Source organism: Talaromyces amestolkiae, assembly GCF_001896365.1.
Source record: "Talaromyces amestolkiae strain CIB chromosome Unknown scaffold7.1, whole genome shotgun sequence".
In the NCBI taxonomy this organism is placed as follows: Eukaryota; Fungi; Ascomycota; class Eurotiomycetes; order Eurotiales; family Trichocomaceae; genus Talaromyces; species Talaromyces amestolkiae.
Window position 1 is genome coordinate 1,202,814 of NW_024468043.1, and position 25,223 is coordinate 1,228,036.

The 25,223-nt window shown below is 47.4% G+C and overlaps 9 protein-coding genes across 9 annotated transcripts; 5 read left to right on the plus strand and 4 right to left on the minus strand.

Annotated features, from left to right (window-relative positions):
• Positions 1-1,590: 1,590 nt before the first annotated feature.
• BHQ10_004444 (uncharacterized protein) lies at positions 1,591-3,514 on the plus strand (the record flags this gene model as incomplete). Its single annotated transcript, XM_040876810.1, has 2 exons — positions 1,591-1,878; positions 1,937-3,514. 2 exons carry the CDS (start codon positions 1,591-1,593, stop codon positions 3,512-3,514), a joined length of 1,866 nt encoding a protein of 621 aa, XP_040732948.1.
• Positions 3,515-5,746: 2,232 nt separating this feature from the next.
• On the minus strand, positions 5,747-7,480 carry BHQ10_004445 (uncharacterized protein; the record flags this gene model as incomplete). Its single annotated transcript, XM_040876811.1, has 6 exons — positions 5,747-5,869; positions 5,928-6,107; positions 6,181-6,394; positions 6,451-6,537; positions 6,593-6,947; positions 7,006-7,480. 6 exons carry the CDS (start codon positions 7,478-7,480, stop codon positions 5,747-5,749), a joined length of 1,434 nt encoding a protein of 477 aa, XP_040732949.1.
• A 926-nt stretch (positions 7,481-8,406) lies between these two features.
• On the plus strand, positions 8,407-10,025 carry BHQ10_004446 (uncharacterized protein; the record flags this gene model as incomplete). The annotated part of the gene is made up of 7 exons (XM_040876812.1): positions 8,407-8,596; positions 8,659-8,720; positions 8,792-9,040; positions 9,095-9,333; positions 9,395-9,491; positions 9,546-9,670; positions 9,722-10,025. 7 exons carry the CDS (start codon positions 8,407-8,409, stop codon positions 10,023-10,025), a joined length of 1,266 nt encoding a protein of 421 aa, XP_040732950.1.
• A 486-nt stretch (positions 10,026-10,511) lies between these two features.
• BHQ10_004447 (uncharacterized protein) lies at positions 10,512-11,336 on the minus strand (the record flags this gene model as incomplete). The annotated part of the gene is made up of 1 exon (XM_040876813.1): positions 10,512-11,336. One exon carries the CDS (start codon positions 11,334-11,336, stop codon positions 10,512-10,514), a length of 825 nt encoding a protein of 274 aa, XP_040732951.1.
• A 1,039-nt stretch (positions 11,337-12,375) lies between these two features.
• Positions 12,376-15,894, plus strand: BHQ10_004448 (uncharacterized protein; the record flags this gene model as incomplete). The annotated part of the gene is made up of 5 exons (XM_040876814.1): positions 12,376-13,569; positions 13,687-13,957; positions 14,587-14,693; positions 14,757-14,908; positions 14,964-15,894. The coding sequence occupies 5 exons, from the start codon at positions 12,376-12,378 to the stop codon at positions 15,892-15,894; spliced, it is 2,655 nt and encodes an 884-aa protein (XP_040732952.1).
• Positions 15,895-17,413: 1,519 nt separating this feature from the next.
• On the plus strand, positions 17,414-18,514 carry BHQ10_004449 (uncharacterized protein; the record flags this gene model as incomplete). The annotated part of the gene is made up of 1 exon (XM_040876815.1): positions 17,414-18,514. One exon carries the CDS (start codon positions 17,414-17,416, stop codon positions 18,512-18,514), a length of 1,101 nt encoding a protein of 366 aa, XP_040732953.1.
• Positions 18,515-18,581: 67 nt separating this feature from the next.
• BHQ10_004450 (uncharacterized protein) lies at positions 18,582-19,463 on the minus strand (the record flags this gene model as incomplete). The annotated part of the gene is made up of 1 exon (XM_040876817.1): positions 18,582-19,463. One exon carries the CDS (start codon positions 19,461-19,463, stop codon positions 18,582-18,584), a length of 882 nt encoding a protein of 293 aa, XP_040732954.1.
• Positions 19,464-19,993: 530 nt separating this feature from the next.
• Positions 19,994-21,607, plus strand: BHQ10_004451 (uncharacterized protein; the record flags this gene model as incomplete). The annotated part of the gene is made up of 1 exon (XM_040876818.1): positions 19,994-21,607. One exon carries the CDS (start codon positions 19,994-19,996, stop codon positions 21,605-21,607), a length of 1,614 nt encoding a protein of 537 aa, XP_040732955.1.
• A 368-nt stretch (positions 21,608-21,975) lies between these two features.
• On the minus strand, positions 21,976-23,705 carry BHQ10_004452 (uncharacterized protein; the record flags this gene model as incomplete). The annotated part of the gene is made up of 5 exons (XM_040876819.1): positions 21,976-21,997; positions 22,046-22,121; positions 22,181-22,313; positions 22,362-22,832; positions 22,890-23,705. 5 exons carry the CDS (start codon positions 23,703-23,705, stop codon positions 21,976-21,978), a joined length of 1,518 nt encoding a protein of 505 aa, XP_040732956.1.
• Positions 23,706-25,223: the final 1,518 nt, after the last annotated feature.

Below are 25,223 nucleotides of genomic sequence, written 5' to 3' on the forward strand. Positions count from 1 at the left end.
AATCAGCTAATCTACCAAGCGCTCAGGATTAGTACGTACTACAAACGTAGTAGTAGTAGTAGTAGATTCAGTCCGGAGTATGCTATGAAGGCAAGTCAAAACGATGTTCTTTGGCTAGATACCGTAAGAGACAGGCGCAACGCAAATAAGAATGGTCTGGACACAACTACTAATGCATCAGGCCCCTTTAGGCTATGGCCGTAGTCCCGAACAGGCATAGCGAGAGGATCTTAGCCGGGCTAGTATGATATAAAATTGGATGTCTCAGTAACAGCCGTACTCCGTAGTAGTACTGTACAGAGTACTATTCGTAGTATGTGTAGTATGACTATGTACGCACGGGTAAAATACCCAAGGCGCGCCCCGCACAGTCTTTCCATATGCGCCTCGATGCTTTTGTCGTATTCTCTCTCTTATATTGATCAGGCAATGAGCGCCTCGAACGGAGAGGCTGTATGTCAGTCCCTGTCTACCACAAACCATAGTTTACTACCCGCTTCAATCATCAAACAGAGCATTATGAGAACATGAGCAACATAATGTTCTTTATATTTCGTTCTGTCATACGATAACCCTACCAACTACGGAGTAGGTACACCTAGTTAGCAGCAGACTAAGGCAGTAGTAGAACTGAGAGGCCAATCAGCACGCCCAGCAGAGTCTAGCCCCGTCTAGCCTCTTGCCCTGTCTGCAAGAAATACATAGATCCGATCACCTAGCTTAGCTGCTGTCGGTTTTTTGGCCTGTGGTTGTTGTGAACCTGTCATACCGTTCACCTCTGCCTCTTCAAACGGGAAATACGTATTATTACACCGTTCATACATACATAGTAATACATTCCTCCAGGGTCTCGTTCACCCTTCAAACTCTCATTTCCCCTCCTTCACCTCTTTGGCGCTTGCTGCTGTCAACTAGCTTCTCACCTAGCTTCTCACTCAGACTACGATATGCGACTGCGCCGTCTCGCCTTGTGCAGCCAACTAGAACGAAGCCTGCAGCCACTGCCAGCCAGACAGGAAATAGTCTGTCTAGTAGCGTCGAGTACGAGTTCCACCACTTTCTATAGCACATAACCACGACAATCGTGTTGCTATATACTCTCGCACTCTTATATCGACTCGAAGTGATAGTATTTCGCGCTCTTTGATACATCACATCGACAACAAGAACAGCACCATCCGTGGCTACTGTGACTACTCGGACTACAGCCAGACTATAGACGACCTGACTCAATCAATGACATGACTACGGCAACTCTCCGCCAGCCCCGACAGAATGCCTCTTCCATCTTTGCACTCAAATCGAATATCCTGGCTTCTTCAATGAACATGAACATTAATGTCAACATGAATACTTCGTCCGGCACCTCGAACATGTAAGTCTCTCCTTGTTGTCTGTGGTGCACTGGTGATCGTGTGGTCTGGGCCTCTCGTGTTCGTTGATCCACATTCCACACTGAATCCACATGGGTATCGTGTCTCACTTTCCCACGATATATGTTCGGCCCGTGGGACAAAACAGAACTAAACAATATTCTACTGTTCGTCGTCAAAATGCATACTGACAAAAAGCAGCACCCAAAATACAAAAATGAAACTCGAAATCGAGACAAGACAACTCCAACGGTCTTGGAAGGAATTCCAAGAATCGTTACGCTATCAAGAACAAAAACAGCAACCAGAGGATCTGATCAGAGAAATCGAGGCTGCTATTGAGTATTGGTCCACGCATCGACAGCGAGTTTTGTTCCGCAAATCAATCAAATGGGCTCAGGAATGTCTCGGGACCATGGATGGGCATGCTATCCTAATGCAGGCCTTGCCAGACCCGAAGCGCTATTGCGATTTGTTCTTTGGGGTTGTATACTCCATCGTTAGGGTATCTCTCTCTTTTCTTTTTGTATGTGAATGGCGGTTTTCATGTCTAATAATGGCAGGCCGCACGCGAACAATACCGAGTAGCAGAAGCCTTTCTCAAATTCCTGGCTCGAATTAACCATGCCGTCACCTCAGCAGTTCAAATCAGCTCGACGACCGAGATGGTTGCCACGCTATATGGCCAAATCTTTCTATTTCTAGGCGAATTTCTTCGCGACTACGTCGCCAAAGCCCGCTGTCGGCTACTGTACAGCCACAACGAGGATTTCAAATCTAATTTCAAGAATCTGGTTACCAGTGTCGAGAATCTAGCTGCTATGAGACTTGAGTCAGCGGCCGAATCTATCGACTGTGCAAATTCTAAATCATGTGCCACATTCAACCATGTTGATCATGCACGATTGGAAAAAGTGGGATTGGAAGGAGACGCTCGAAGACATGCATCGCAGACAACAACGGTGTGGCAGTTGATCTGGAATCAGCGACAGCAGAAGCTTTTAAACGACAGGCTTGCCGCCGAGCAGACCAGAATATTGGAAGCGTTTCTCGCCTCACTACAAGCCCAAGTGCATCAAATCGAGATTGATAATGATGGTCACCGGTCCGGCAACAGTGGTATGCTCCCCATGTCTACTAGAGGGAGGAATACTGACAAAGAAGTCGTCCACAAAACAACCCGAGCCCACGACTCATCCAAAACGACCCCCAAACGCCGTCTCCTCAAAGTTATCCTACAGCAAGACTCTTCTCCACTACAAGACTACTTCGATAATAACGAACAAATCCACCCGTTTGGTCGAGACCAGCGTCTTGAGATTTCGTCGTCAATTGCCAGGGCTTTATTCGATTGGACTCAGACTAACCCCTCCCTCCCTCTCGCCATCGAGGGTTCTCGACCTTTGGGCTTACCTGGACGACTGACTTTGGTATCAGCATGTTACATATCCGTCGCACGCAAACAAAATATCCCCGTCATATCCCACTTTTGTGCTGCATCACCACGCACCAACAACAAAGCAGGGCTTATCGCACTTATTTACAGCCTTATTCGACAACTCATCGAACTCGTGCCTCCAATGCTGGATTGTGATAGTAACTGCGACCTAAGTGGTGAGCGCTTCCGTCGACTGAACGGCACAATAGCGTCGTGGAATGATGCTCTTGCGATTCTGGATACACTGCTACGGTACAGACCTCCCGTATTGTTTTGTGTTATTGATGCGCTGGATGTGTTGGAGGGGTCTGGGGATGAGGGGTTATACCAGTATGTGAGGGGGCTTGTGACGACGCTTAGTTCGCATAATACGCGTCTACCGACGAGTTCGCAGACCCCTGCTATTACAGTGACGACAACGGCGACGGAAACCCCGGACTCTGGCAACGATACAGGCACGACGACCGTAACATCAGCATCATCCGACCAAGCACCCAGCCCGAGTCCGAACGGCTTGTTCAAAGTTCTCTTGACGACGGCAGGAAAAAGCAAAGCCGTGCAGGAACTATTCGTCGACCAGGGGTTAGGGCAGGTCATTACGACCATGGACACGGAGCATGTCAAGGTTGTTGATGTCAGCCCTGCTCCTGTCGTTGCCGCTGCTGTTGGCGCTGATGAAGACGTCACCATGGCCGATGCATAACCACTCCTCACCAATTTTACTTACATAGCTATGACAACGGCTCATGTGTAACGACATGTACGACCTTTTTTCTTATTACCGGCGTCCTGGACTTTGCATTGATGGATCACGGTCTTTTTTTATTTCTTACGGTAGGTAGTTTTCATACGGTTTCTGGGTGGGAGGACATTCTGGGCATTTTCACTTCCCTTCATTTGCTGCGTTGCGTTTGCCATTGCTTGCGTTGTTTATCGCATTATCTGCCGATGAATGTAATGCATGCAAACTTCGATGTTCATATATACATACCGCAGACACCATTACGACAAAATTGGTTACTTTCCCTCCCTATCTACTTACCGTCCACCTAGTCAGCCATCTGTTTGCTATTTTCTGCTTTATATAGTTATCTAGTCACATAGGCTCGGCTAATTTGGATTTGCATATGTATGTATCAACATGACATTTTGTTGGATTTAGTTGTTGCAAAGATGATTGATTGATTCTACGACTTGTATGTACATAGTGAGACAGGACTGATTCGAGCATCGAACGATTCAAAGGTTTATGGGGGCTCTCATTCGAATGTACGTAGTAGAATACTATGCATCGTGTCCTCCCCCTCCCTATTCCCACCGCGCACGCACGAGGAAGATTCTTTTGATGTATGGATTATGATAGGTTAGTGCATCTGACATGTGCTCATAACGACAGTGATGACTACTCACTCACCTAATCATATGTTACGTAGGTCCTACCAAATCGGTGAACTTTCCACCCCCCCAGATCTCACCCCAGACTTTTACTTTTCAAAGTCAAAGAACAGAAACTTGAAGAAAAACCTGAAGATTTCGGGGGATTTGCAGAGTACCCAAGTCGCCCTACCAGTAATCCCATCTACGAAACCGCGATTTGTGTCATTGGCTGGTTGATATGGTGGTGTGGCTACAGTCTTCATCCAACACACGAGTGGAGATGGAAGAATGACTAGGCAGGTTTTGGGTATAATGGGACTAATATTATACTGTGTACATGCGGCTCGTGCGGATCAGATGTGTATCGAAATATGACGAGGTCGTTGGACTCGATGAAACGGTTCATTTTTGGATGTTTTTGAAGGGCCGTGAGCATGCCACCATACATGCCAAAAATGGATTGTGATGATTGAATACCGAGGTTTCGACCTGTATCAGCTCGTACTGTCGGCTTTGACGCCTGTTTTCCAGAGTGTATTCATGTAATCTGCCCGTGTGAAAAGGGGCCACATGATATACCGCTCGTTTTCTGACGGTGGGGGGCAGATGTGGTAACCTTGGGCTCACGGACTTTTGCAAACAAGAGAATCTCATTGCTTGCTTACTTCTCGTCAATATGTCGACTGTCTTCCTCCTGCTGACGACAGCAGCCCTAGTCCATCATGACCCTCGCCCAAGGAGGCGGCGCCCCCCTTCATCCTAGACACAAAGCAACTCACCTCTCCCAACCCTCCACAATAAACTGCCAACTCAACCGGCCAATTCGACACCGTCGGCATCTATGGCGAAACATTCGTGTCTACAGCAATCGCCGACTGAACGCAAGTTTTTGGTACCCCGGCTTTACCCTTTCGGCGTATGATTCAACGGCTGCATACATCTCAGGAGGCGGCCTGACCGGCAACCGCCGCCATTTCTGACTCTTCGTCAACAGCCCCTCAACTCCCTGCCAGCTAATCATCTTCTCGCCCGGCGACGGCGCGCACGATGATGCGTATTACTTCTATTCTCCAGAATCTGGCCAGCCACGGCTTTATACCTGCCAGTATCAACCACTGGGACGCAACGAAATGCGGCATAATAGACAATCTCAATTAACTCGCTGATATCGAGGCAACAGCGGATGTCTACATGGCGTATTCTGCGGTATTTTTGGGAGGGTCGTTTAAAAGCTGATGAGGAAAGTAAGGAGGTGTTGACGTAGGTTAGGTCGGGTTTGTGGCGGAATTTCAGTTTGAGGAGTGAGTTTTGTTGACTTAGAGAAGTATCAGGGAGATTTTCTTCGTGAGAACCCGTCTCTAGCATGAGAGAGATTGAGCTGGTGGCTCTCGGTATATTGGAGAACTATGATTCGTAGGTATTTCCAACCAACCAATATATTTCATGCGAAGGATAGGTGCGCTATTAAGTCACATATAGCTTCCGCTAGGTAGGCATCAATCTTGCGAACCCAGAAACTTCTCCCTCAGCTTTCTATTCTACTGGATAATGGCAATGCTCAAACTAGTTCAGTAGCTTTATGTGTTTGCGCATCAATTTCATTCTCTTCCGCTGACGTCTCATTCTCCTCAGATGTTCCACCATTCAGGGTAAACCATTTTATAACGAATACGAGTAGAAACTATCACCCACGTCAGAAAAAGTGATACTTATAGAGAGTAGAAATAGGAAATACTCACCTGGACAGCCGCTAGTACTGTAACGACAATATAACCCTTGTGAAACGAGGGCGCATATTTTCCAACGTTGAAGATCACGACCGGCACCCAAGCAGAAAAGGTAGCGCCCAAGGTCTGGCAAGTGCCAATTAGAAATGCGCGTAGTTCCGGACGGTCACCGTATGTCTCATTGATCCAAGACTGGGAGGGATTGTTAGAAATTAACTTTCTCAAGAAATAAATAGGAATGCTTGGAGGATATGATGTTTCTTACTAATATAATAGCTCCGTAGCCCCAACCTGCAGCATTCAGGAAATAACCAGCATAAACAACCGATTCGGATGTAGCAACAGTCAAGAGCAAGCAACTGAGGAAAGCTACCACTGAGATGACTGCGGTGACCCCCAATCTGCTTCCCAGCTGGTCACTGAGCCAACCCCAGAAAATCGTGCTCACAAAGCCGATAGCATAGGCGCCAGTTGGAATTCTGTGTCATAAACGAATCAGCCCATATTTCTCAACGACGCGGCACACGATACCTACACGTTGACCTCTTCTGTTGAATATCGTTTCAAAGCTTTCAGCCAAATGGCGAAGTAACCCAATGGCAGAGTGTCGAGACAGAAGAATCTGTAAAATTGATATCAGTGCCTGTAATTTACTGTATCCAATCAAACCCGCTTACATGTATCCAATAACAACGAAATATGCCGGAACATCTGTCACTAATTGCTTCAAGACACTAAACGTAACGCCCTGAAACGGTTTACGATTCGCCTTGATCATTCGCGATTTGGCCAGTTCCACCTGCTCCCGCGACAGCCACCGTGCCTTGGTTGAGTAGGGGGAATCAGGGACGGCAAAAAAGCCGTAAAAGGCGCCAGGTACGGAAATTACACCACACATGATGAATAGCCATCTCCAGCCAGCAAGCCCATGAGTCCCGTCCAGGCCCTTGTATACAGCGGCCTGAAGATAACCGGAGAACATGTTGGCTGCGAAGGATGCCGAGTAGAAGATTGTAGCTCGTTTTCCCAGTTCTGTAGGTATTTATATCAGTGTCCGTTCTATAAGGATGTGTGAAAAGACTAGTCTGACCTTTCGGAGTATACCAATTCCCAAGCATCGTCATTGCACCAACGTAAAAGGGACTTTCTGCCAGTCCGATCAAGAATCGCAGAGCATAGACTTGTTGCACATTTTTCACCGCAGCAAAGGAAAAAGAGAATATAGCCCAAAGCACCTCTGCACATGGGATCCAAATGGAAGGACGGATCTTGGTGATTATCAATTGCGAGGGGATCTGTCCAATAATGTATCCACAGGTCCACAGTGTGCTAAAGAGGTTGTATTCATTGCCTTGGACGTTCAAGTCCTCCTTAAGGCCACTCACGTAGGCATTGGAAATATTTGAGCTATCTAGGATGCGTACAAAGTATCCGAAACAGGCCCAGCTTAGGATAAAGAGATCCAGCTTCCAGAGTAAGATGCGTCTCTGCTTCTTGTTGTCGTCGTCATTGAGGGTTGTGTCAATTGCGTTGACATTGTCGGTTACCAGCGGTGATGAGCCCATAATGCTGTGATCAGAATTCCCGAGGAGACTTGGACATTGTCAATTCAAAAATTGTTGCATATGTAGCCCATTTAAAGCCGAACCCTCCATGGTATTTCCTAACAAAAACTCGGCAGTTTTCGACTGCTTCTCGATGAGGCAATGAGCGGATCTCATCACGACAGTAGATGCCATGTGGCATGAACGTCTGTATCTATCGGCTTGATAGCTCTAGCCTCTTGGTTGAAGAAGATACCAAGAGATACTGACCGATAGAGAGCCCAAGGTGGGCCCGCTCGGTGTTCCGAGATATGGCGTCAACTTGGAAATTACGTCCCTCTGCTTTCTGGTTGGTGATCTTAGGGTTTCAGCGGTAGAATGCCAGTCTCTAGCTTTTGCTCGCTTAGATAGAACTAAATTATATCGACTGACTAGCATATGAGTGGGCTAAGAATATGGCATCTCCAAAGTCAACCCGATCGTTCATTCGTTGTGGTGACAATAGGAATGGCGTGAGCACTATCTCGGCCTCTAGCGCTCAGGTCACGAAGTACCACTCTCCATCCAGGCTGACCTTCATACTCTGTGTAAACAAGTGCATCGCGCTTCAGTCAGCTAGAAGCCAAGAATATTTTACTTCTTGACGCGTAAGTAACTTCAGCTAAACAAATTCAAAAGTCCACTGTAGCCGCTAGTTGGGAATTCTGCCATTGTGCTCGGTAATCACATCATCAATCATTTCTTCAGATTCGGCACTTGCACCGACAAAAATTACTCCCCAGAGAAATGCCTGAATTGGCTTAATTCCAACTGTCTCAATCAAAGTCTGGCCATGTTGCCGTTTTTATAGCCGGGATATATATACCTAGGTAGACGTAGTGCCTGTGTGAAAACCCCTGCATTCTCACGCATACATACACGGAAAAGAAAGACATCAATCACTGAAAATGGCAGCAGCTGAGATTCTTCCATATGAACTCTACTCTGATGCTCCAGGAATCCTGCTAAACAAGCCGGAATGGGAAGCAGCTAATGCTGCTCATCCGCCGTCCTTCGATTTTGGATCGAGTCCTTCGGGTTGGCCTGCTAAATTTACTGGACCTAATGTCTGGACAGGTGAATATTTGAAGAGCAACCGTAGGTATTTATGAAAATTCTTCCTTCGGGGATCAAAGCTGATCAAGAGAATCACTATGCAGCTGATCTGTATATTCGCACTCTTTCCCAACTTGAGATAGCCGAAATCGAGACCGCAATCAAGGTAAGCCCAAGTGGAGAATGAAGCAAGATTCCATATTTGAATCAAATGCTAATCTTGACAACGATTTCTAGAAATGGAAGACCCTCGCGCTACCCCTTTCTGCTGTCCGTCGTGAGGATTTCCCCCTGCCTACTCTAGGCCCGGTTCTACGCCAGCTATCACACAACATCTACCACGGCGTCGGTGTGCAGATTCTGCGTGGATTTCCAGTATCGAAATACACAAAGGACGATCAAATCATTGCATTTCTCGGCATTAATGCCTGGATTGGAGATCGTCGACTCAATCAAGGTGCAAATCGAGGAATTTGTCATATCAAGGTGAGCTTCCCTTTGGTCCATGCGAGAGTGGTAGATAACTGATGCTGAGCGAAGAGCATCGCCCATATCAATCCCGAGGAACGCGGTAAAATCTATGTATCCGCTCAAGACACGAACGCGCAAATGTATCATAGCGATGCTGGTGGTGATATTGTCGGGCTTATGGCCGTCAGCCTTTCAGGTATCGGTGGAGCTTCAACAGTGGCCAGCGCTGGACAGGTATATAATCAACTTGCCCAGCATCGCCCTGATATTCTTCGAATATTAGCGGCGAAAAAGTTTAGGTGGAGAGCGTGAGTCTTATCTCATCTCAATCTAGTCTTTATAATCTTTGCAAATGTTGACTTCAACTAGGAACGGTATTCCCGATGAGGGTGTCAATCTAATCCATCACAAGGATAACCAGATCTTCCTCAACTTCTCCACCAGAACTTTTATTGGCTATAGTGAGGTACTTCTTTCGTATCATAAGATTAGGAGACACAATGCTTACCCGTAGTTCTAGCTACCCGAACGAGACCAAGACTATCCGGCTCTTACCTTCGAGGAGCGTGAAGCGTTTGCCGGCTGGCAATGGGTAGCCGATCAGTATAGACTTGAAGTTGACCTTAAGGTCGGAGACATTGAATGGTGAGACTTGACAGTACACGGAATAAGACAACCTCTGATTTAGGTATGCAGGGTCAACAATCTCCACCATCAACATGCCCGGCGCGGATTCACTGAAGACATCTCAAACCCACGCCATTTGCTGCGCGTATGGCTACAAGATACAGAGAATACGCCTGATATCCCATCTGATATCAAGAACAAGTTTGATGCCATGTTTTCCGAGGAGCCCAGCTTCTACCCGCTTGATGAGATAGAAGAGGACTATCGACGACGCACCACAGGTATTTTCACTGGATCTTGCAAAACTGAGACTGCCACTGAGCGGTTGGAACGTGGCGGTGTTGGCGCAAATAATGCAAATCTAGTTCGGTAAATATGTAGACGAGAAGTGAAATCACTTGAAAGTATTTTGAGAATATTTTCGCGCCGTCGAGCAAGGCCTGAGAACTCTAGGGTACGGATCTTGCTGAGAAGAGAATAATTTTTTGCAGTTATAATATTCTTTCGCAAGTGGAAACCAGTCAGCTTTTCCACATTTCTGATTCTTTGTATGGCGCATCATTGCCAATTAATGGCAACACAACACCTCCGGACTATTCTATAGGTCGGTGTGTGAAGGCCGGCAACAACCATACTGAAACTTTGCCCGGCTTTCCGGATAGGTATGTATATAGACTGGTACCAAGGCTACGTAGTCCATAAGACATACTAAAGAATTTGATGTAGCTAAATACATTTCTTAAGACTCGGCTTCCTTTCGTCTTCCTAGTTAAGACTATGTATCACCTTCAATATGAGATATCGCCTAGTAGGGCTACAACCGGTCGACACCATTTGAATTCTCCTTTCAATCAATTGTTCATAACTTCATATGTGCCTCTGCAAAAGCAATCGCTGTATCTGCAATCTCTTCCCAGCCTTCCTGGTTAACAATGCCATGTGTCCGGTTTTCAAACACCTTCAACTCAACCACCGTCTGGCCTTTGCTCTTCTCATACGCTTCCAACTCCTTCTGCACCGTTGCGAGAGGTACAACGTGATCTTTGGTGCCTGCTATTAACAGGAGCGGAGCGCGACTTTCCTTCTTGAAATCAACGTGCCCTGCACCTGTCTTTTTCAACATCCCCCCGGCGCCCTGCCATAATACGTGTGCGACGCTTGGAATGGCGTACCGATCGTATAGCACTTTACTGGCTTCTTTGGAGAGGTGGTTGCCGAAGCAGTAGTGAAACTGCTCTTCTGTAATGTGAACAGTAGAGTGGATATTGAATGGGTTTGACAATACTGGCAGAGTCGCCTTCAAAGAGCTGAATGGCAGCGAGATGATGCCTGCCGGCTGAGCGGGGGAGATTCCAATCCCAGCACAGCCGTATCCCCGCGACAGGAGAATCTGCGTGAATAAACCTCCAAAGCTGTGCCCTATGATTATGGGCGGCACTGGGAGGGCTGAGATTATAGCTGCGTACGTATCAACGATCTCATCAATGGTTTTGTCGGCCATGGGCTGGGGATCCGCACGGATCTGTTCAGGGGACCGCTGGTCAACACCGGGCCAGCCGGGAGCCAGCACATGATAGTCCTTGCCTTCTAGATACGAAATCCAGTGCTCCCAGCAAAGTGGTGTCATCCACAGGCCATGAATAAGCACGATACTGGGTTTGGATGCTGGTGATACTTCAGTCATACTGCCTGATTTATGGATATGCGAACAATTTTGGATGAGAAGGTGAAAGATTGTGTAGTGAAACAAATTAAACAAGAAGCCTGGGTAGGAAGGCTACATGGGCTATTTAAGGTTAGGCCTGTCCAACCGCAATGTCATGATACACTGGACAAAACCAAGAGCAATGAGGTGATGGTGGGCTGATTGTAGGCTGATAGTAGGCTGATAGTAGAAGGAGATAACAACGCTACCTGTAATTATACTTTAGCCAGAAACGCTGATTCGTACTAAGCTAATAACTTGTGGCGTACGTCTATAGTATGTATCCAAAGCTTCATGACTGTATCACATGATGTGACTAACTGTCTCTACTAATGGGCTACTCGGGCTTGTACACTCTAGAATTGGCATTCGAGTCCATTGCTACTCTTTCACATGATGACCGCCATCAACAGCCGGTGGCCGACAGCATAGAAGGCCGCCCTATAATGTGCTTCGTCTCTATATGGCAAAGCGTATACAGTGAATATCAATTTTTTAGATTAAATACCTATCGCAGTATATTTATATTGTCTCATATGTAATGCACGGTGACTAATTGTTTTGCTGATATAGCGCCACCATGTTCTGTATGCAGGGTTGAGATTGGCTGTACAATATATAAGGATAGATCATGCCTACTACACTTGACCGTATTTGGGTTGAGGGTTATCTTAAAACGGAATAACGTTAAATTCACGGAATGTCAACACAGACGTCGTCTATTTTACTTTATTTCCCGATTAGGATATTGTTCCTACCACTTACGGTAAGGTTGAACTGTCACCCGATATTGAGAAGCAGCTAGGATAGGGAGCTGATTCTCAATTCTTTTTGCTTGTAAGAGAGTGATCCAGATGGCGACCAGACAGGGATTGAATCAACCTATAATAATCCTTTGTTGAACCGACATTATCCTATCGCCAGACTTGAAAGCCATCTACCTCTCCGCATTGACCGACATTATTATCATAATAGATCTCTGTCAAATCTTGTGCTTTAAGTTAGAAAGAAAATATCAATGGAAGACTATTCAGTGATCATTGTCGGTGGTGGGCTCTCGGGTCTTGTTGCTGCGTACGAACTGTCAAAACGCAATGTCCGCACCGTAATCGTCGACCAAGAGGGCGAAGTCAGCCTTGGTGGGCAGGCGTTCTGGTCGCTAGGTGGTATATTTTGCGTTGACTCAAAGGATCAGCGTAAGTTTGGGGTGAAGGACAGCCGAGACTTGGCTATGGGAGATTGGATGAACTCGGCTGGCTTTGACCGTGAGAAGGAGGACCATTGGCCGCGAAAATGGGCAGAAGCCTTCGTCAACTTTGCTACGGATGAGATGGAGAGCTACGTCAAGTCTCTGGGTCTGACGTTCCTTGAAGTTGGCTGGGCCGAACGGGGTGCTGGCTCGGCGAATGGCCATGGCAACTCTGTTCCTCGTTTCCATCTGACCTGGGGAACCGGGCCTGAAGTCGTACGAATTTTTGCGGAACCTGTAAAGGCAGCTGCAAAAAAGGGGTTGATCAAGTTCCTCTTTCGCTATAAGGTTGACGAGCTGATTGTCGATGACAATACAGGTGCGGCCGTAGGTATTCGAGGTCAAATTCTTGAACCTACAAACACAGAGCGTGGGGTCGCATCATCTCGGGTATCAGTAGGTTCATTTGCGATATACGGAAAAGCAATCTTGATTGCCTCAGGCGGGATAGGAGGAAATGTGGAGGCGGTAAAGAAACACTGGCCAGTGGATCGACTAGGGCCCAAGGTCCCCCAGTCCTTTGTTATTGGAGTTCCTGCGCATGTCGATGGGCGCATGATTGATATCGCCCAGGACGCTGGAGCCCACGTTGTCAATTCTGATCGCATGTGGCATTATACCGAGGGTCTGGCTAATTGGAATCCCATTTGGCCCAACCATGGTATCCGTGTTCTCCCAGGCCCATCTTCTTTATGGCTGGATGCTACTGGCAAGCGCTTGCCTCCGTTCCTTTACCCTGGTTGTGACACTCTGGCTACTTTGAAATATATATGCTCCACAGGCTACGATTATACATGGTTCATCCTTGATAGGGCTATCATTTCCAGAGAATTTGGTCTCTCCGGCTCAGAGCAAAATCCTGACATCACTGGCAAAAGTGTTTGGCTGCTTCTCCAGAGAGTCTTTGGGCGTTATGGTACGAGCCCGGTCCAAAAATTTATGGAAAACGGAGCTGACTTTGTCGTCCGTGATACCATTGAGAGCCTTGTTGAAGGTATGAATGTTTTGGCAGAGAAAGTTGATGGACCACTCCTTAACCCTAGCCAATGAATAAGTGAGATTGAGGCGAGGGATATGCAGATGACAAACGCGTACTCAAAGGATGCCCAGGTGATGATGATTCATAACGCGCGCAATTACTGGCCTGAATGGCTTGCTCGCATCTCTAAACCTCATAAACTCCTTGGTGACAAGGCCAACGGTCCACTGATTGCTGTGCGGTTGAATCTTCTTACGAGAAAGACCCTTGGTGGTCTAGAGACTGACTTGAACGGAAATGTTGTGCGTCCTGATGGGACGCTGTTCCCCAATCTCTATGCTGCTGGCGAAGCCTCAGGTTTTGGCGGAGGTGGTATGCATGGCTACAATGCTCTCGAAGGGACTTTCCTAGGTGGCTGCATTTTTTCTGGACGCACAGCCGGCCGAGCGATAGCCGACTTCGTGACCAGAAACTCCGAATAAACCCTTAAATACGAGAGATGCACTCGACTCTTGCTTCTTAGATCTGCTCGTTCAGCTGACAAGCTCCCTGTTACTGCATTGAATTTCATTCCATACCTCCAATAACACGTCTTTCAAAATTATCATCACCATTTCAACTGCCTCTTTATTATATTGCAAGTAGCAATTTGATTAGTGAATGAAATTCTTTTTGTTGTATATCATATGCAAAACAGGGGCTTCTTTCCGGAAGGAAGTGCCTTATGTACTCCAAAAGATAGCTTCTGTCCGTGTAAGGAAACTAACGTAGCGTATCATATAGTATAAGGGAGTATATGGTGTTGATTATAGATGTTCATTGGTACTCTATGCATCCGGAACTAGTCGAGTGATGCATGATGAGTAATTGTCTTGATTCTTGTACTTTAAGAACGTGGGCCCGCCCAGTTCTGGACAGGTCAAAGATTATTGCTGACACTTCCCCTGACTTTTCGGTCATGGCTTCTCCCTTTGGAATTTCACCTGAGCCTGGCATCTTAGTTAAAAGACACGACCAGAGTACTGTTTTCCTGAAGGAACTGATTGATCAGAGTCGTGAGAAATATGGCCTTCTCTACAATGGGAACCGGCATAATCATGTTGCCCATGTATGTGAGAAAGATAATCGGGAATAATAGATAATATTCCGTCATCTCTAATCTGCTCACCAGGGGTTATCAGCAGCGTACCAGCTTGGATGTACTATGGATCAACTCAAGGCTTTGTACTCAGAGAATGAAAAGGATTTAATGCCCTGGAACGGCAGGAAAACCAACCGAATCGTCAGTGACGATGACATCGAGAACCATCTAGGGGACCTCAGGTAAGCAAAAAACAGTTACCATGTGAAACATTATTAACGATCAGATGCGTGATAGTTACGAAGGCGACTTCGTTACTTTCTTTGAAAGCAAGAGCCGCCAACTAAGAGCACTCAAGCAATCTGTCCTACAATTCTGGCTACTGGAAAGATCAAAACCCCTTCTTGCCGGTCTCATCGGCGGGKATGGACATCCATTGATACTACTAGCCGATGCGGTGGAGCTCGGTAGCAGCAATCTGGCCCTCGATGCTCTCGCATTGACCGCAGTAGACTGGAACACAATGGCTAGTGTGGTCAGTCTGCCTTTCAAAAACGACGAAATATACCAGCCTGGGTCTCTGCTCGATGTGCTTGACAGAATCCGGCGCGACCACACCTTCGACGGGCTCATTTCAGGGCAAGGTATCCAGCACATCGGCACCATTTTGTCATCCCCTACTGCATCTGTTACCGTGATACAGTACTATCACCTGGGTTGTGCTTACCTGCTTCAAAACTCCGATATTAAAAACACCTATATAACATCAGAAATTATTTCCCTTGCTGTTGATCTTCTGGTTGCTACCCATGCTCCCGGCCGCCCAGCGTTTGACTTCTATCTTGCCCACAATCTAACCTTTGTCAACTGCCTAAGGATTCTTCGGCCCGCATGTACGGATGGCGAAGCAAGTCATATGCTGATTCGAATATACTGGCTGCTCACCATACTAGCGTTCATTACACAGGGACGACCAGTGCTTTCTAGAAATCTCGTACCTGATATTGAAGGTGCGGAGAAACCGCTCAAAAGCTGGGACGAGATAAAAACCGCTGCTCTAAGCAAAAGAGACGGACTTGGTCAAAGGCAGAAGGATCCTCATTTTCTCAAGGCGGTGCAGATCCTTACACAGCTAGGTCCAGGATATAAGGATATTGAGCCTTTGTTGCTGAGCGCTGCAAATAAGTTGGTCGAGGAATTTGAGGACTGGTCCGGTTTTGGAGTTTGATGAGCTTTTGCTTAGAAAGTTTCCAGATCAAAACTGATGAGTGCCTGACTCGCTGTCGTGGCTTACGATCAAAAGATTATTTGACTGTTTGAATTGTAGTCACTTTGATTTTGGTTTACTTTATCAACATTTTCGGTAATTGTTTTTTAAATTGATGCGTGGAAACAGTCAAGAAGAAATATATAATTGATCATCAACCAGTTCAGCAACCCGCAGTAAACCAAACAACAGTACACATTGCTGGCCTTGGAGTGCAGACATGATTCGTTCCTATCTAATACTGCTGGACCAGCCTTGGAAGAGGGCTATTATGCTACCATCTCGAACTACGAAGCGTAGAAAAAGATAGCAAGGCTTATTGCATAATATGATCCCAATGAACCTGGTAGCTATATTTTCTTGATTCCTACTATAAAGGCAACCTAAGTTCCTTCTACGAGAAATTTTAGTATTCAGTTGCCACTAGCTGCTGGATGTAAGTGCTACGAACTACTATTCGAGTTCAAAGGCAAAACACCATTCGCGTGAAGGCTGGACTAAAACAAAGAAGAAATACGGGTCAAGCTGGAACATGGCTAACGTTTCTACACCTTCAACCAAGACTTGCATCATGCAGAATTTCTAGGGCATCAGCTAACCACAAGGCTTACTCCGGAGATGACTCCGCATTTAGGTAGAGCATTTCCAATAATAGTTAGACCAGCCCATACTTTAAGAATGAATTGATTTTGCGCGGCACTATCATCTTCAATTGACCACTTTTTGAGAAAGTCAAGATTAGTTCAATGATATTATATGCAAATTCCGTGTGTGGTCATGTCCAATTGAATTTCAGAATACGAGAGATGTATGCGGTTCTTCCTTCGTAGTATATATGCATCCTTCGACATGCTCACGACATGCTCACATAAAATGAATATCATACTTGACACGATACCAGCCCAACGCAAATAAATAAGTAATAAAGAATATTTTCATATTGTATTTTGTACTATATACGTAATTATAACATATCGGAGACTTTAGTGCGTCAAGCCTGCCCCACGTGATTCGGTATAGATAACATTTCAAGATCGTCCGACTCGTCGCTGTCGGTCAGAACCCCGACAAATCTTCAACAAAAGCGCAAACAGCACAAGCCATATTAATGATGAACCACGCGGGCCCAGTTCGATCTCCACAACGCGCTAAACGGACGAGATCGCGCACAGGGTGTTGGACATGTCGCGCGGCAGGCTACAAATGCGACGAGACAAAGCCCGAGTGTGGTCGCTGTACGCGGCTGCACATTCATTGCCAGGGCTATGGACTGCGGCTCAGATGGAGGTCAGAGAACGCTACTACGCGCCGTCGGTTGACAGAGCAGCTTTCATATTCTCCACAGTCCAGCCTTGAGCTATCGTTATCCCTCCGCCCACCAGACATGACCCTGGAACAATACAGACTTCTCCATCATTGGACCGCATGTATATCTCCACTACTATGCATAACACCCGTAAATCAGACGAATCCATTCCAGATGTACCTGACTCCAATGTCGCTCTGCGATTCGGGCAGTCCGGTGCGCCATGCCGTCCTTTCAATTGCAGCTAGTCATCTGGCAGTCGCGGATTCTAAATCTGATTCAAGCCGGAGTCACGCTCTCGCTATTGCGGCGCAAAATTATCGTATCAAGACCATCGCGTCCCTGAGAGAGACATTGGCTCAAGATCTAGCACTCGCCGCCCAAAATGATGCTGCGATAGCTTCGATTCTGCTCCTCGAGATCAGTAAGCAATTCGACAATTCCAGCGACAGCGATGTCAACCATCTCATAGGCGCAAAGGAGATGATCGTAGCTCGAGGCGGTCCGCAATCCATGACGACGCCGTCTGCGCGCTTCCTCTTGAATCAAATACTCTACCACGACATGCTATCCGCGGTCTCCGGGGGCACCGAGCCGTTGATATGTCACTACTGGCCGTGCAAAGAACGAGGTGCATGTACATCTCCGTCCGTTGATCTGGAATCCTCAAGAGGATACCATCCGGCAATCATGCAAGCCGTGGCCCGGGTCAGCAAGCTCAAGGTACGAAAGGACGACGCCACCTTTACATTTGATGGCAACGAAGACGATGGAACCAACGTGGCTTTAGCAGATCTTCTATTGGTTGGGCAACAGGTCGAAAATGAGCTGTTGTCCATGAACTTTTCAGCCAGTCCATCGGATCATCAAAGACACACAACAGAAGCACACCGCTCAGCTGCCCTCATTTACCTCTACCGGGTCATCTACGACATTGGAGCTCCGCACGAGCTTACGCTATCTCAGGTACGGCGATGCATCGACTCTATGGCTTCTGTACCTATCTCATCGCCTCTGATATCTGCCCATGTCTGGCCGCTGTTTACGGCTGGATGCGAGGCGACCGAGCCAGAGGACCGCGAGTTTGTCAAGCAGCGACTGATGACCATGTATAAACTGCGAAAAATACAGTCATTACGGAAGGTGTATGAGTTAATGGAACAGGTGTGGCTAAGTAAAGATTACAGCCATACTATGGAAGGTGCCGAAGAGATGAGCCGGGTTGGTTGTATTGAGGTTGTCAAGGGATTAGGAGAGATGTTACACCTCGTTTAATAGTACTAGAACTTGCCATTTCTAGTCCAGTTACGAAATAAATGAATGTATTAATAACACATCCTCTCTAAGGTTTCAAGGAGAAGTCGTGGTCATGTCTGCCCTGCAAATAATCATACCCTTCCTCCACCCAGTCCACTTGCGCATCAACTCCCTCCCATCTCTTGACTGTTTCCCCCAAAGCCGCCGGCAAAAGAATCTTCTGTTGACTGCGATACCAATGCGGGAACAGAATCGTGACCAGCATGACTCTCGGCTCGTCCGTAGTGTTCGGCATTCCCGCATGCCAGAGCCTCATGTCGCGAATGATCAGACTACCCTTTGGCAGTCTTTGTGGCTGGATTCCTCCCTTTCCAATCTTTCGGCGTTCATCGAGGAGATCCTCGCGCACTTGCTTGTGTGCGTACTGCGGATCAAGCACGTCCTTCGTTGTATCCGTATGGCTACCGAGCCACACCTCCGTAGCCCCATTCTCCGGCGTCGTCTCGACGAGATTGATATTAATTGCGTATCCCCATGGGATCTTGGGAAAGTCAAAATTCACATCGACGTGCACGGGCTGCCGATTCTCCGCCTTGAACGCCGTGTTCGCACTGTAGAAACGCAGTGAAGGCCGAGGCCCAAACATACACTCGACAACCTGCAAGGCAAACAGGTTCGCGACGACGTCTTGGAACACATAGTCCTTTTCGAGGACGGGCTCCTGTTGAATATTGCCGGTTTTTGCGCCGAAGTTACGGTGGGTTGAGGATCGCTCGTAGAGCGTTTTTGCCTCTGGGACCATCCGCTCATTTAATTTGTCCAGGTGGCCTGGAGAAACGGCATTGCTGAGGACGACGAGACCATCGCGATGGAGGGCTTCGATGGCGGATTGGAGGTTGTGTGAGGAGATTTTTTGGCTGGTGAGTTCAGCTTGAGTTAGGGTTATCTGAGTTGGCTGCGGGTACATGGTGGCTACGAGTCGCGTCGAGGAATTCAAAGGTTGAGCCAGAAGTCTTATCAGGAGGCACTCTTGCTTAACCAAATAATATATATATATACATATATATATATATAAAACATCAGACAGCTCCGCACAAGCCCAGATCCAACCTTGTGAACGGGGAACTTCAAGCCGCTGTAAAAATTACCGGCCTGGGTTAGCTTGTAGACCAATGGGGAAATTCCCCTCGTGATAAGCAGCTTACGGCCTGTCTTGGCCAACAGCGAACACTGCTCCACCTTCGAAACTCAACTGTTACTTTTGCTGAATTCGGTTAGGCCAGTGCAGCACAAGACTAGCGCTATCAACATCTCGGCAGATGCTCCGAGGACTGTTATAGTTACTGCTTTGGGCCATTGCCAGCTCGACAATGGAATGTCCTCGTGATAAGACTGGTCCTTGGGCAGGACTAGACAACGCGGAATCTATAACTTGACCGTCTCTTCCGGCCATAAGCTACATGTAGGCATCCTTGCAACTTGCGCAATCCAGTCACCATGGCAGACCAGCTGAGCAAGTCCCCCTCTGCAACAGGCAAATCTCTAGATTATACAGAAGATGCCGTTTGGCAGGCCGAGCAATCACAGCTATACACGCGAACTCAACACGCGCTCGGCTTCTGGGAAGCTGTCAGACTGTATAGGCCAGCCGTCCTGTGGTCCATCGTGATCAACGTCGCTGTCGTCCTCAAAGGCTTCGATGGCGCTCTTGTTGGCAGTATTGTCGGACTAGAACCCTTCAAGAGGCAATTCGGCTACCTGTACAATGACGAATATGTTGTGAGCGCCGCCTGGAACGGTGCGTTCAATTATGCCAACAGTATCGGTGGTGTCGTTGGCGCGCTTCTTTCTGGTTGGGTGTACGACCGCTTCGGACCAAAGGTTACTCTCACTGCTTGTTCTGTGCTGTCCATTGCCTATATCTTCATGGAGTTTTTCGCTACAACACCTGTTGTTCTATTCCTCGGCGAACTCTTCAACGGCACAGTTATAGCTTTCTACCCGATTATCGCCTCTGCCTACATTGGTGAAGTTTGCCCGCTCGTCCTCCGTGGCGTGGCAGGGTCAATGGTGAATCTCGGTTTCGTAGTGGGCCAACTAATTGCTTCCGGCGAACTGAAGGGAACAAATACACTTTCGTCGCAATGGGCGTACCGCATCCCCTACGCCTCGCAATGGGCCCCGGCCTTGCTCATCTTGGCCTTTGTGGTCTTCTGTCCCAACTCCCCCTGGTGGCTCACCCGTAAAGGCCAAATCGAGGACGCAAAAGAAGCTCTCATGCGCTTCACCTCCTCTTCATCAAAAGTTGACATCACGCCGACCCTTGCCAACATCCAGCACACCCTTCGCCTCGAGGCAGAACTGACCAAACACCATAACTACCTCGACTGTTTCCGTGGGCCTAATCTCCGCCGGCTGATAATCGCCGTTATGGTGTATAGCATCCAGCCGCTCTCTGGTCAAGTTCTGTACGTCAACTACGCCGTGCAATTCTTTCAGCGTGCCGGACTGAACTCCTCGGACGCCTTCTCCATGAACGTCGGCCTCACAGCGATAGGATTCATAGGTACGATTGTTTCGTGGCCGCTCATTTCGAAACTCGGCCGTCGTCCCCTATACATCTGGGGCACACTCGCTATCGCGCTGTTGTTGTTTTTAATTGGCATCCTCGACGTCATTCCGCAAGCCCGCTCGAGCTCAGACAATACAGCACCCATCTGGGCACAATGCTCTCTAATCCTGGTCTGTCTGTTTACCTACGACATAACAATCGGGCCGGCATGCTTCACTATCCTAACCGAAATCCCGTCTGTGCAATTACGCGGAATGACAATCGGACTTGCGACGGTGAGCTGCCACATCTGGAATATCATCTTCGGGGTAAGCATCCCGTATGCGATTGACCAAGACCAGGGCAATTGGAGGGGGAAGGTGGGATTCCTCTTTGCAGGGATTGCGACTATGTGTAGTGCATGGTGTTGGCTATGTTTGCCGGAGACGAGGGGAAGGACGTTTGAGGAATTGGATATTCTGTTTGAGAAGGGGGTCGATAGTAGACGTTTTGGCGAATATGTGCTGGGAGATCAAGAGGGAGAGACCGTTCATGTGTGATTTTTGTAGTTGACCGACTTTCAGCTTCAAGAGATGTTAGCTATCTATAATTTATAGTAGCAAACGCGCTAGAAAGCTAGTCAACTCCTAGAGCTTGAGTGACGTGATCCTCCACACTATGGAAAAGCGACTGAATCTATTTGACACGTTATTTGAAGCGCAATTGAGGTCTTGAAACCGGGCTAATTTCAGTTATTTCGACACACAGATTGAAAGAATTGCAATCAGTCATTTTTATGGGATTCGCATATGTGACAGAAGGACAGCCCAATATTATAACGATTTTCCTGCCCATATTGTCTCCTTCCCATTTTTGGTGCTAGTGTAGAAAACCTCCATTGCCTGAACTGTATCCAGGCTCAATACAATTAAGTATTTTTGGTAGAGTATCTGCATCAATGGTTAGCACCGCCCAGCGTCCTTTTCCGATATACTAACCTCCAGATTCTGGCACGCATGTCACCACTACCAGTGGCAAAAAGGTTATTCGTTGGGCTCGACGCGACGGAGATAACTATCTCAAATGATCAGTTCCCATTATCCATTGGGGAAACACGCATCAAGAGCACTCACCAGAGTTTTTGTGGCCCACAAGCCTCATGTGGACGTTTCCCGTGGTCGCGTCCCAGAACTGAACGCCACAGTCTTTGGAGCCACTTATTATCCAGCGCCCATCAGGCGTAAAACGAACACTTAATACAAAGTTCTAACCAAATTAGCAAAGCTCAGCATGTTCTTATAGCGAATTTCATACTTTGTGGCCTTCAAAAGTTTGAACACACTTGCCACCCTTGACACCGGTTCCGGGGAGCATGCCTCGGGGTGCTGTGAGCTCCCACATCTTGATAGTCTTGTCCAGACTACCACTAATAAGATCGCGACCGTTGGGTGCAAATGCAACGGAATATACACTGTCCTTATGGCCATTAGGGCTTTCTAGGCGTTCAACGATGTGACCAGTAGCTGTATCCCAGACACGAATGCTCTTGTCGAGAGAGCCAGCTGCTATATAGTTACCATCTGGAGATATAGCAACTGTAGCGATACCATCTTCAGTGCTGAGAGTGTAGACGAGCTTGCCCCTCAAGACGTCCCAAAGACGTACTGTCTTATCACTACTGCCAGAAATAATGTAACGACCATTGCTAGCGAAGTCGAGCGAGTAGATATCGTTTTCGTGATCGGTGAAAACATGCTTGATAGAACGGGTTGCGATATCCCAAACCTACGTGTGATGTTAGAAATGCACACTGCTTCACAGTATGAACTTAGATCACCTCACCCTAATCTGATGATCCTCTGAGCCAGTAGCAAGATAGTCTCCGTAAGGGCTGAAGCAGACACCACGGACGTACATATCGACATCCTTATCAACAGATTCGTGTCGAAACGTCGCTACATTCTGGCCAGTAGCCACGTCAAAGATCTGAGCAGATTTGTGGCATCCCGTCGCAACGTATTTGCCATCCCAGCTGAATCGCACACAACAGACAACGCTATCGTGCACAAGGTGATGGACCAGCTCAACGTCCAAGACGCGCTGAACTTCAGGGTTGAAGACAGCGAACCAGTCGGCATCCACCCGTTTATACAGGGATGGAAGATCATCAACGTTCCAATCGGCCAGTACGTTTCCCAGCGAGGGATTCGGGTTCTCTGGGTCATTACTGAGCCCCGCCAGCCAATCGCTTGTATTTACTTGTCCTGATACACCATACGATACTTGATCAAGAATATCTTCTGTTAGTTCTGCTTGCTGCTGGCGGGGAGACTCAGCTGGGTTCTCGGAATCATCGCCGGCAAAGCTTCCCGTTCCCGTGACCACGGATGACATTCCAGGTGAATTCGACGAAAGCTCCGACCGTGAACTATGGATGTCAAAATATGGATGTTGTTTAAAATATGTTCCGTATTCTTCTTCATCTTTTTCTTCTTCAAAGCCTTCTCTCGGAGCCCATGGCAGTGATCTCAGCGAAAACGAGTGAATATGCCCAGCAATGTGGTCGAGCACGGCGTTTTGATTATCGCCCTCGAATCGGCAAAGTGGACAAGTGGAAATCTCGAGAGGAATTTTGCGCCGCCATGCCGAGAGTAACATGGGTATCTGCTGTGGTTTGATTCCTTTGCTGTGGTCTTGTTCAATATGCGCAGTCAAATCACTTGACTCCCTGAATGTGGCATATATGTTTTTCTGCGAGCATACATGGCATACCCATTGCTCCCTGCCTTCATGTTCGTCATCCATATGGCTTAGCCAGGCCTCTTTTGTCATGTAGAATTTGTCGGGTTGGGGACAATTCTCGAGAATACATGTGTACGGTAAAATATCTCCCGCCAGGTGCTTTCTGTCCAGCCAACCAAAGAATTTAGATCAAGTCATGCTTTTTGGGAAGACGGACTTACTTCCATTGATTTCCACGAACTATCGCTATAGGGAGGGATAGACAACAACAAGGACATGTGAAAAGCCCTTGATTATCTTTAATAGGTGGAGGCCTTGGGTAAGATATCCGAGAGCTTGTTACCGATACGACTGTTGTTGTGGACCTGACTACCGCCTTTAGCGGAATCACAATCGGCTCGTCTACCAGGGTGGCAGTTGTCGTACTCCGAACTTGTCGGCTATCCTTCGTAACTATCTTCTCCTCTTGTGAAAGGGTAGCCGCCTCGCCAACATCCGTACTTGGCACCTGCTTTATCAACGTGAATGTCCCACTTGGCATGTTCTCCGGGGTTTCAGAACTACTTCCTAGTTTTTGAGCATGTTGCTGCCCGTATAGAAAGCGATTTCTTCGCCTCAGGTTGGCATCAATCAATCGTAATTGAATTGGAGTCAATCGTGCTGGATTTAGTTGCTTTTTAATCGATTTTGAATCTAGACTTCCGTGCTCCTCGGGATATACCAAGACAATACATTTAAGGTGTTCGCGCAGGGAAAGAATTCGGGGATCATTAGGATCGAATGAGCTGTCCGCCTTTTGAAGTCGAGATCGGGTTCCGGCTTTTCGGATCGCAGTTGTCAGCCTTGTTAGTTGATTCAAACTATCCTCCACCTCCTTCATTCTGTTCGATTCCACTATAGATAGCGCCGGGATGCTGTCATCTGCTTGATGAGCTTCCTCTATACACTTTTGGACCAGAATTTCCAACATGAACAAGAGATTGACCAGGATAGTGTGCGCATCTTGATTGCCTCGTAATCGATGATCCATTGAGGCTTTCTCTGTTGCATAGGCACCTGCTCCAGCGGCCCAAAGATTAAATTCCGCCAATCTATTTTCAGCCCATTCTTGCTGTGTCAGCCGTGAAACTGTCAGGGCCTTCCTAAATATGCTGCGACATGCGATGGCGGCGTTGAAGATTGTACAAGATTCTGACATCTTGAAAGCACCAATGTATCGGTGCTAAGGGTTTTAGCGGCTATCATCAGAATTCCAAAATTCCCTGAGACTTTATCATCCCATGCCAATTATCAACGAGCTGACCATGTATGCATGTACCCCGCAGTTAGCACGAGGCTGCAGTGCCTTCGCTCTGGTCCAACTTCACTTTCGCTCTTCACCTTCTTTAAGTGGTTATAGAGGAAATCTCGCAACTAGATGTAAAGCATAAGGCT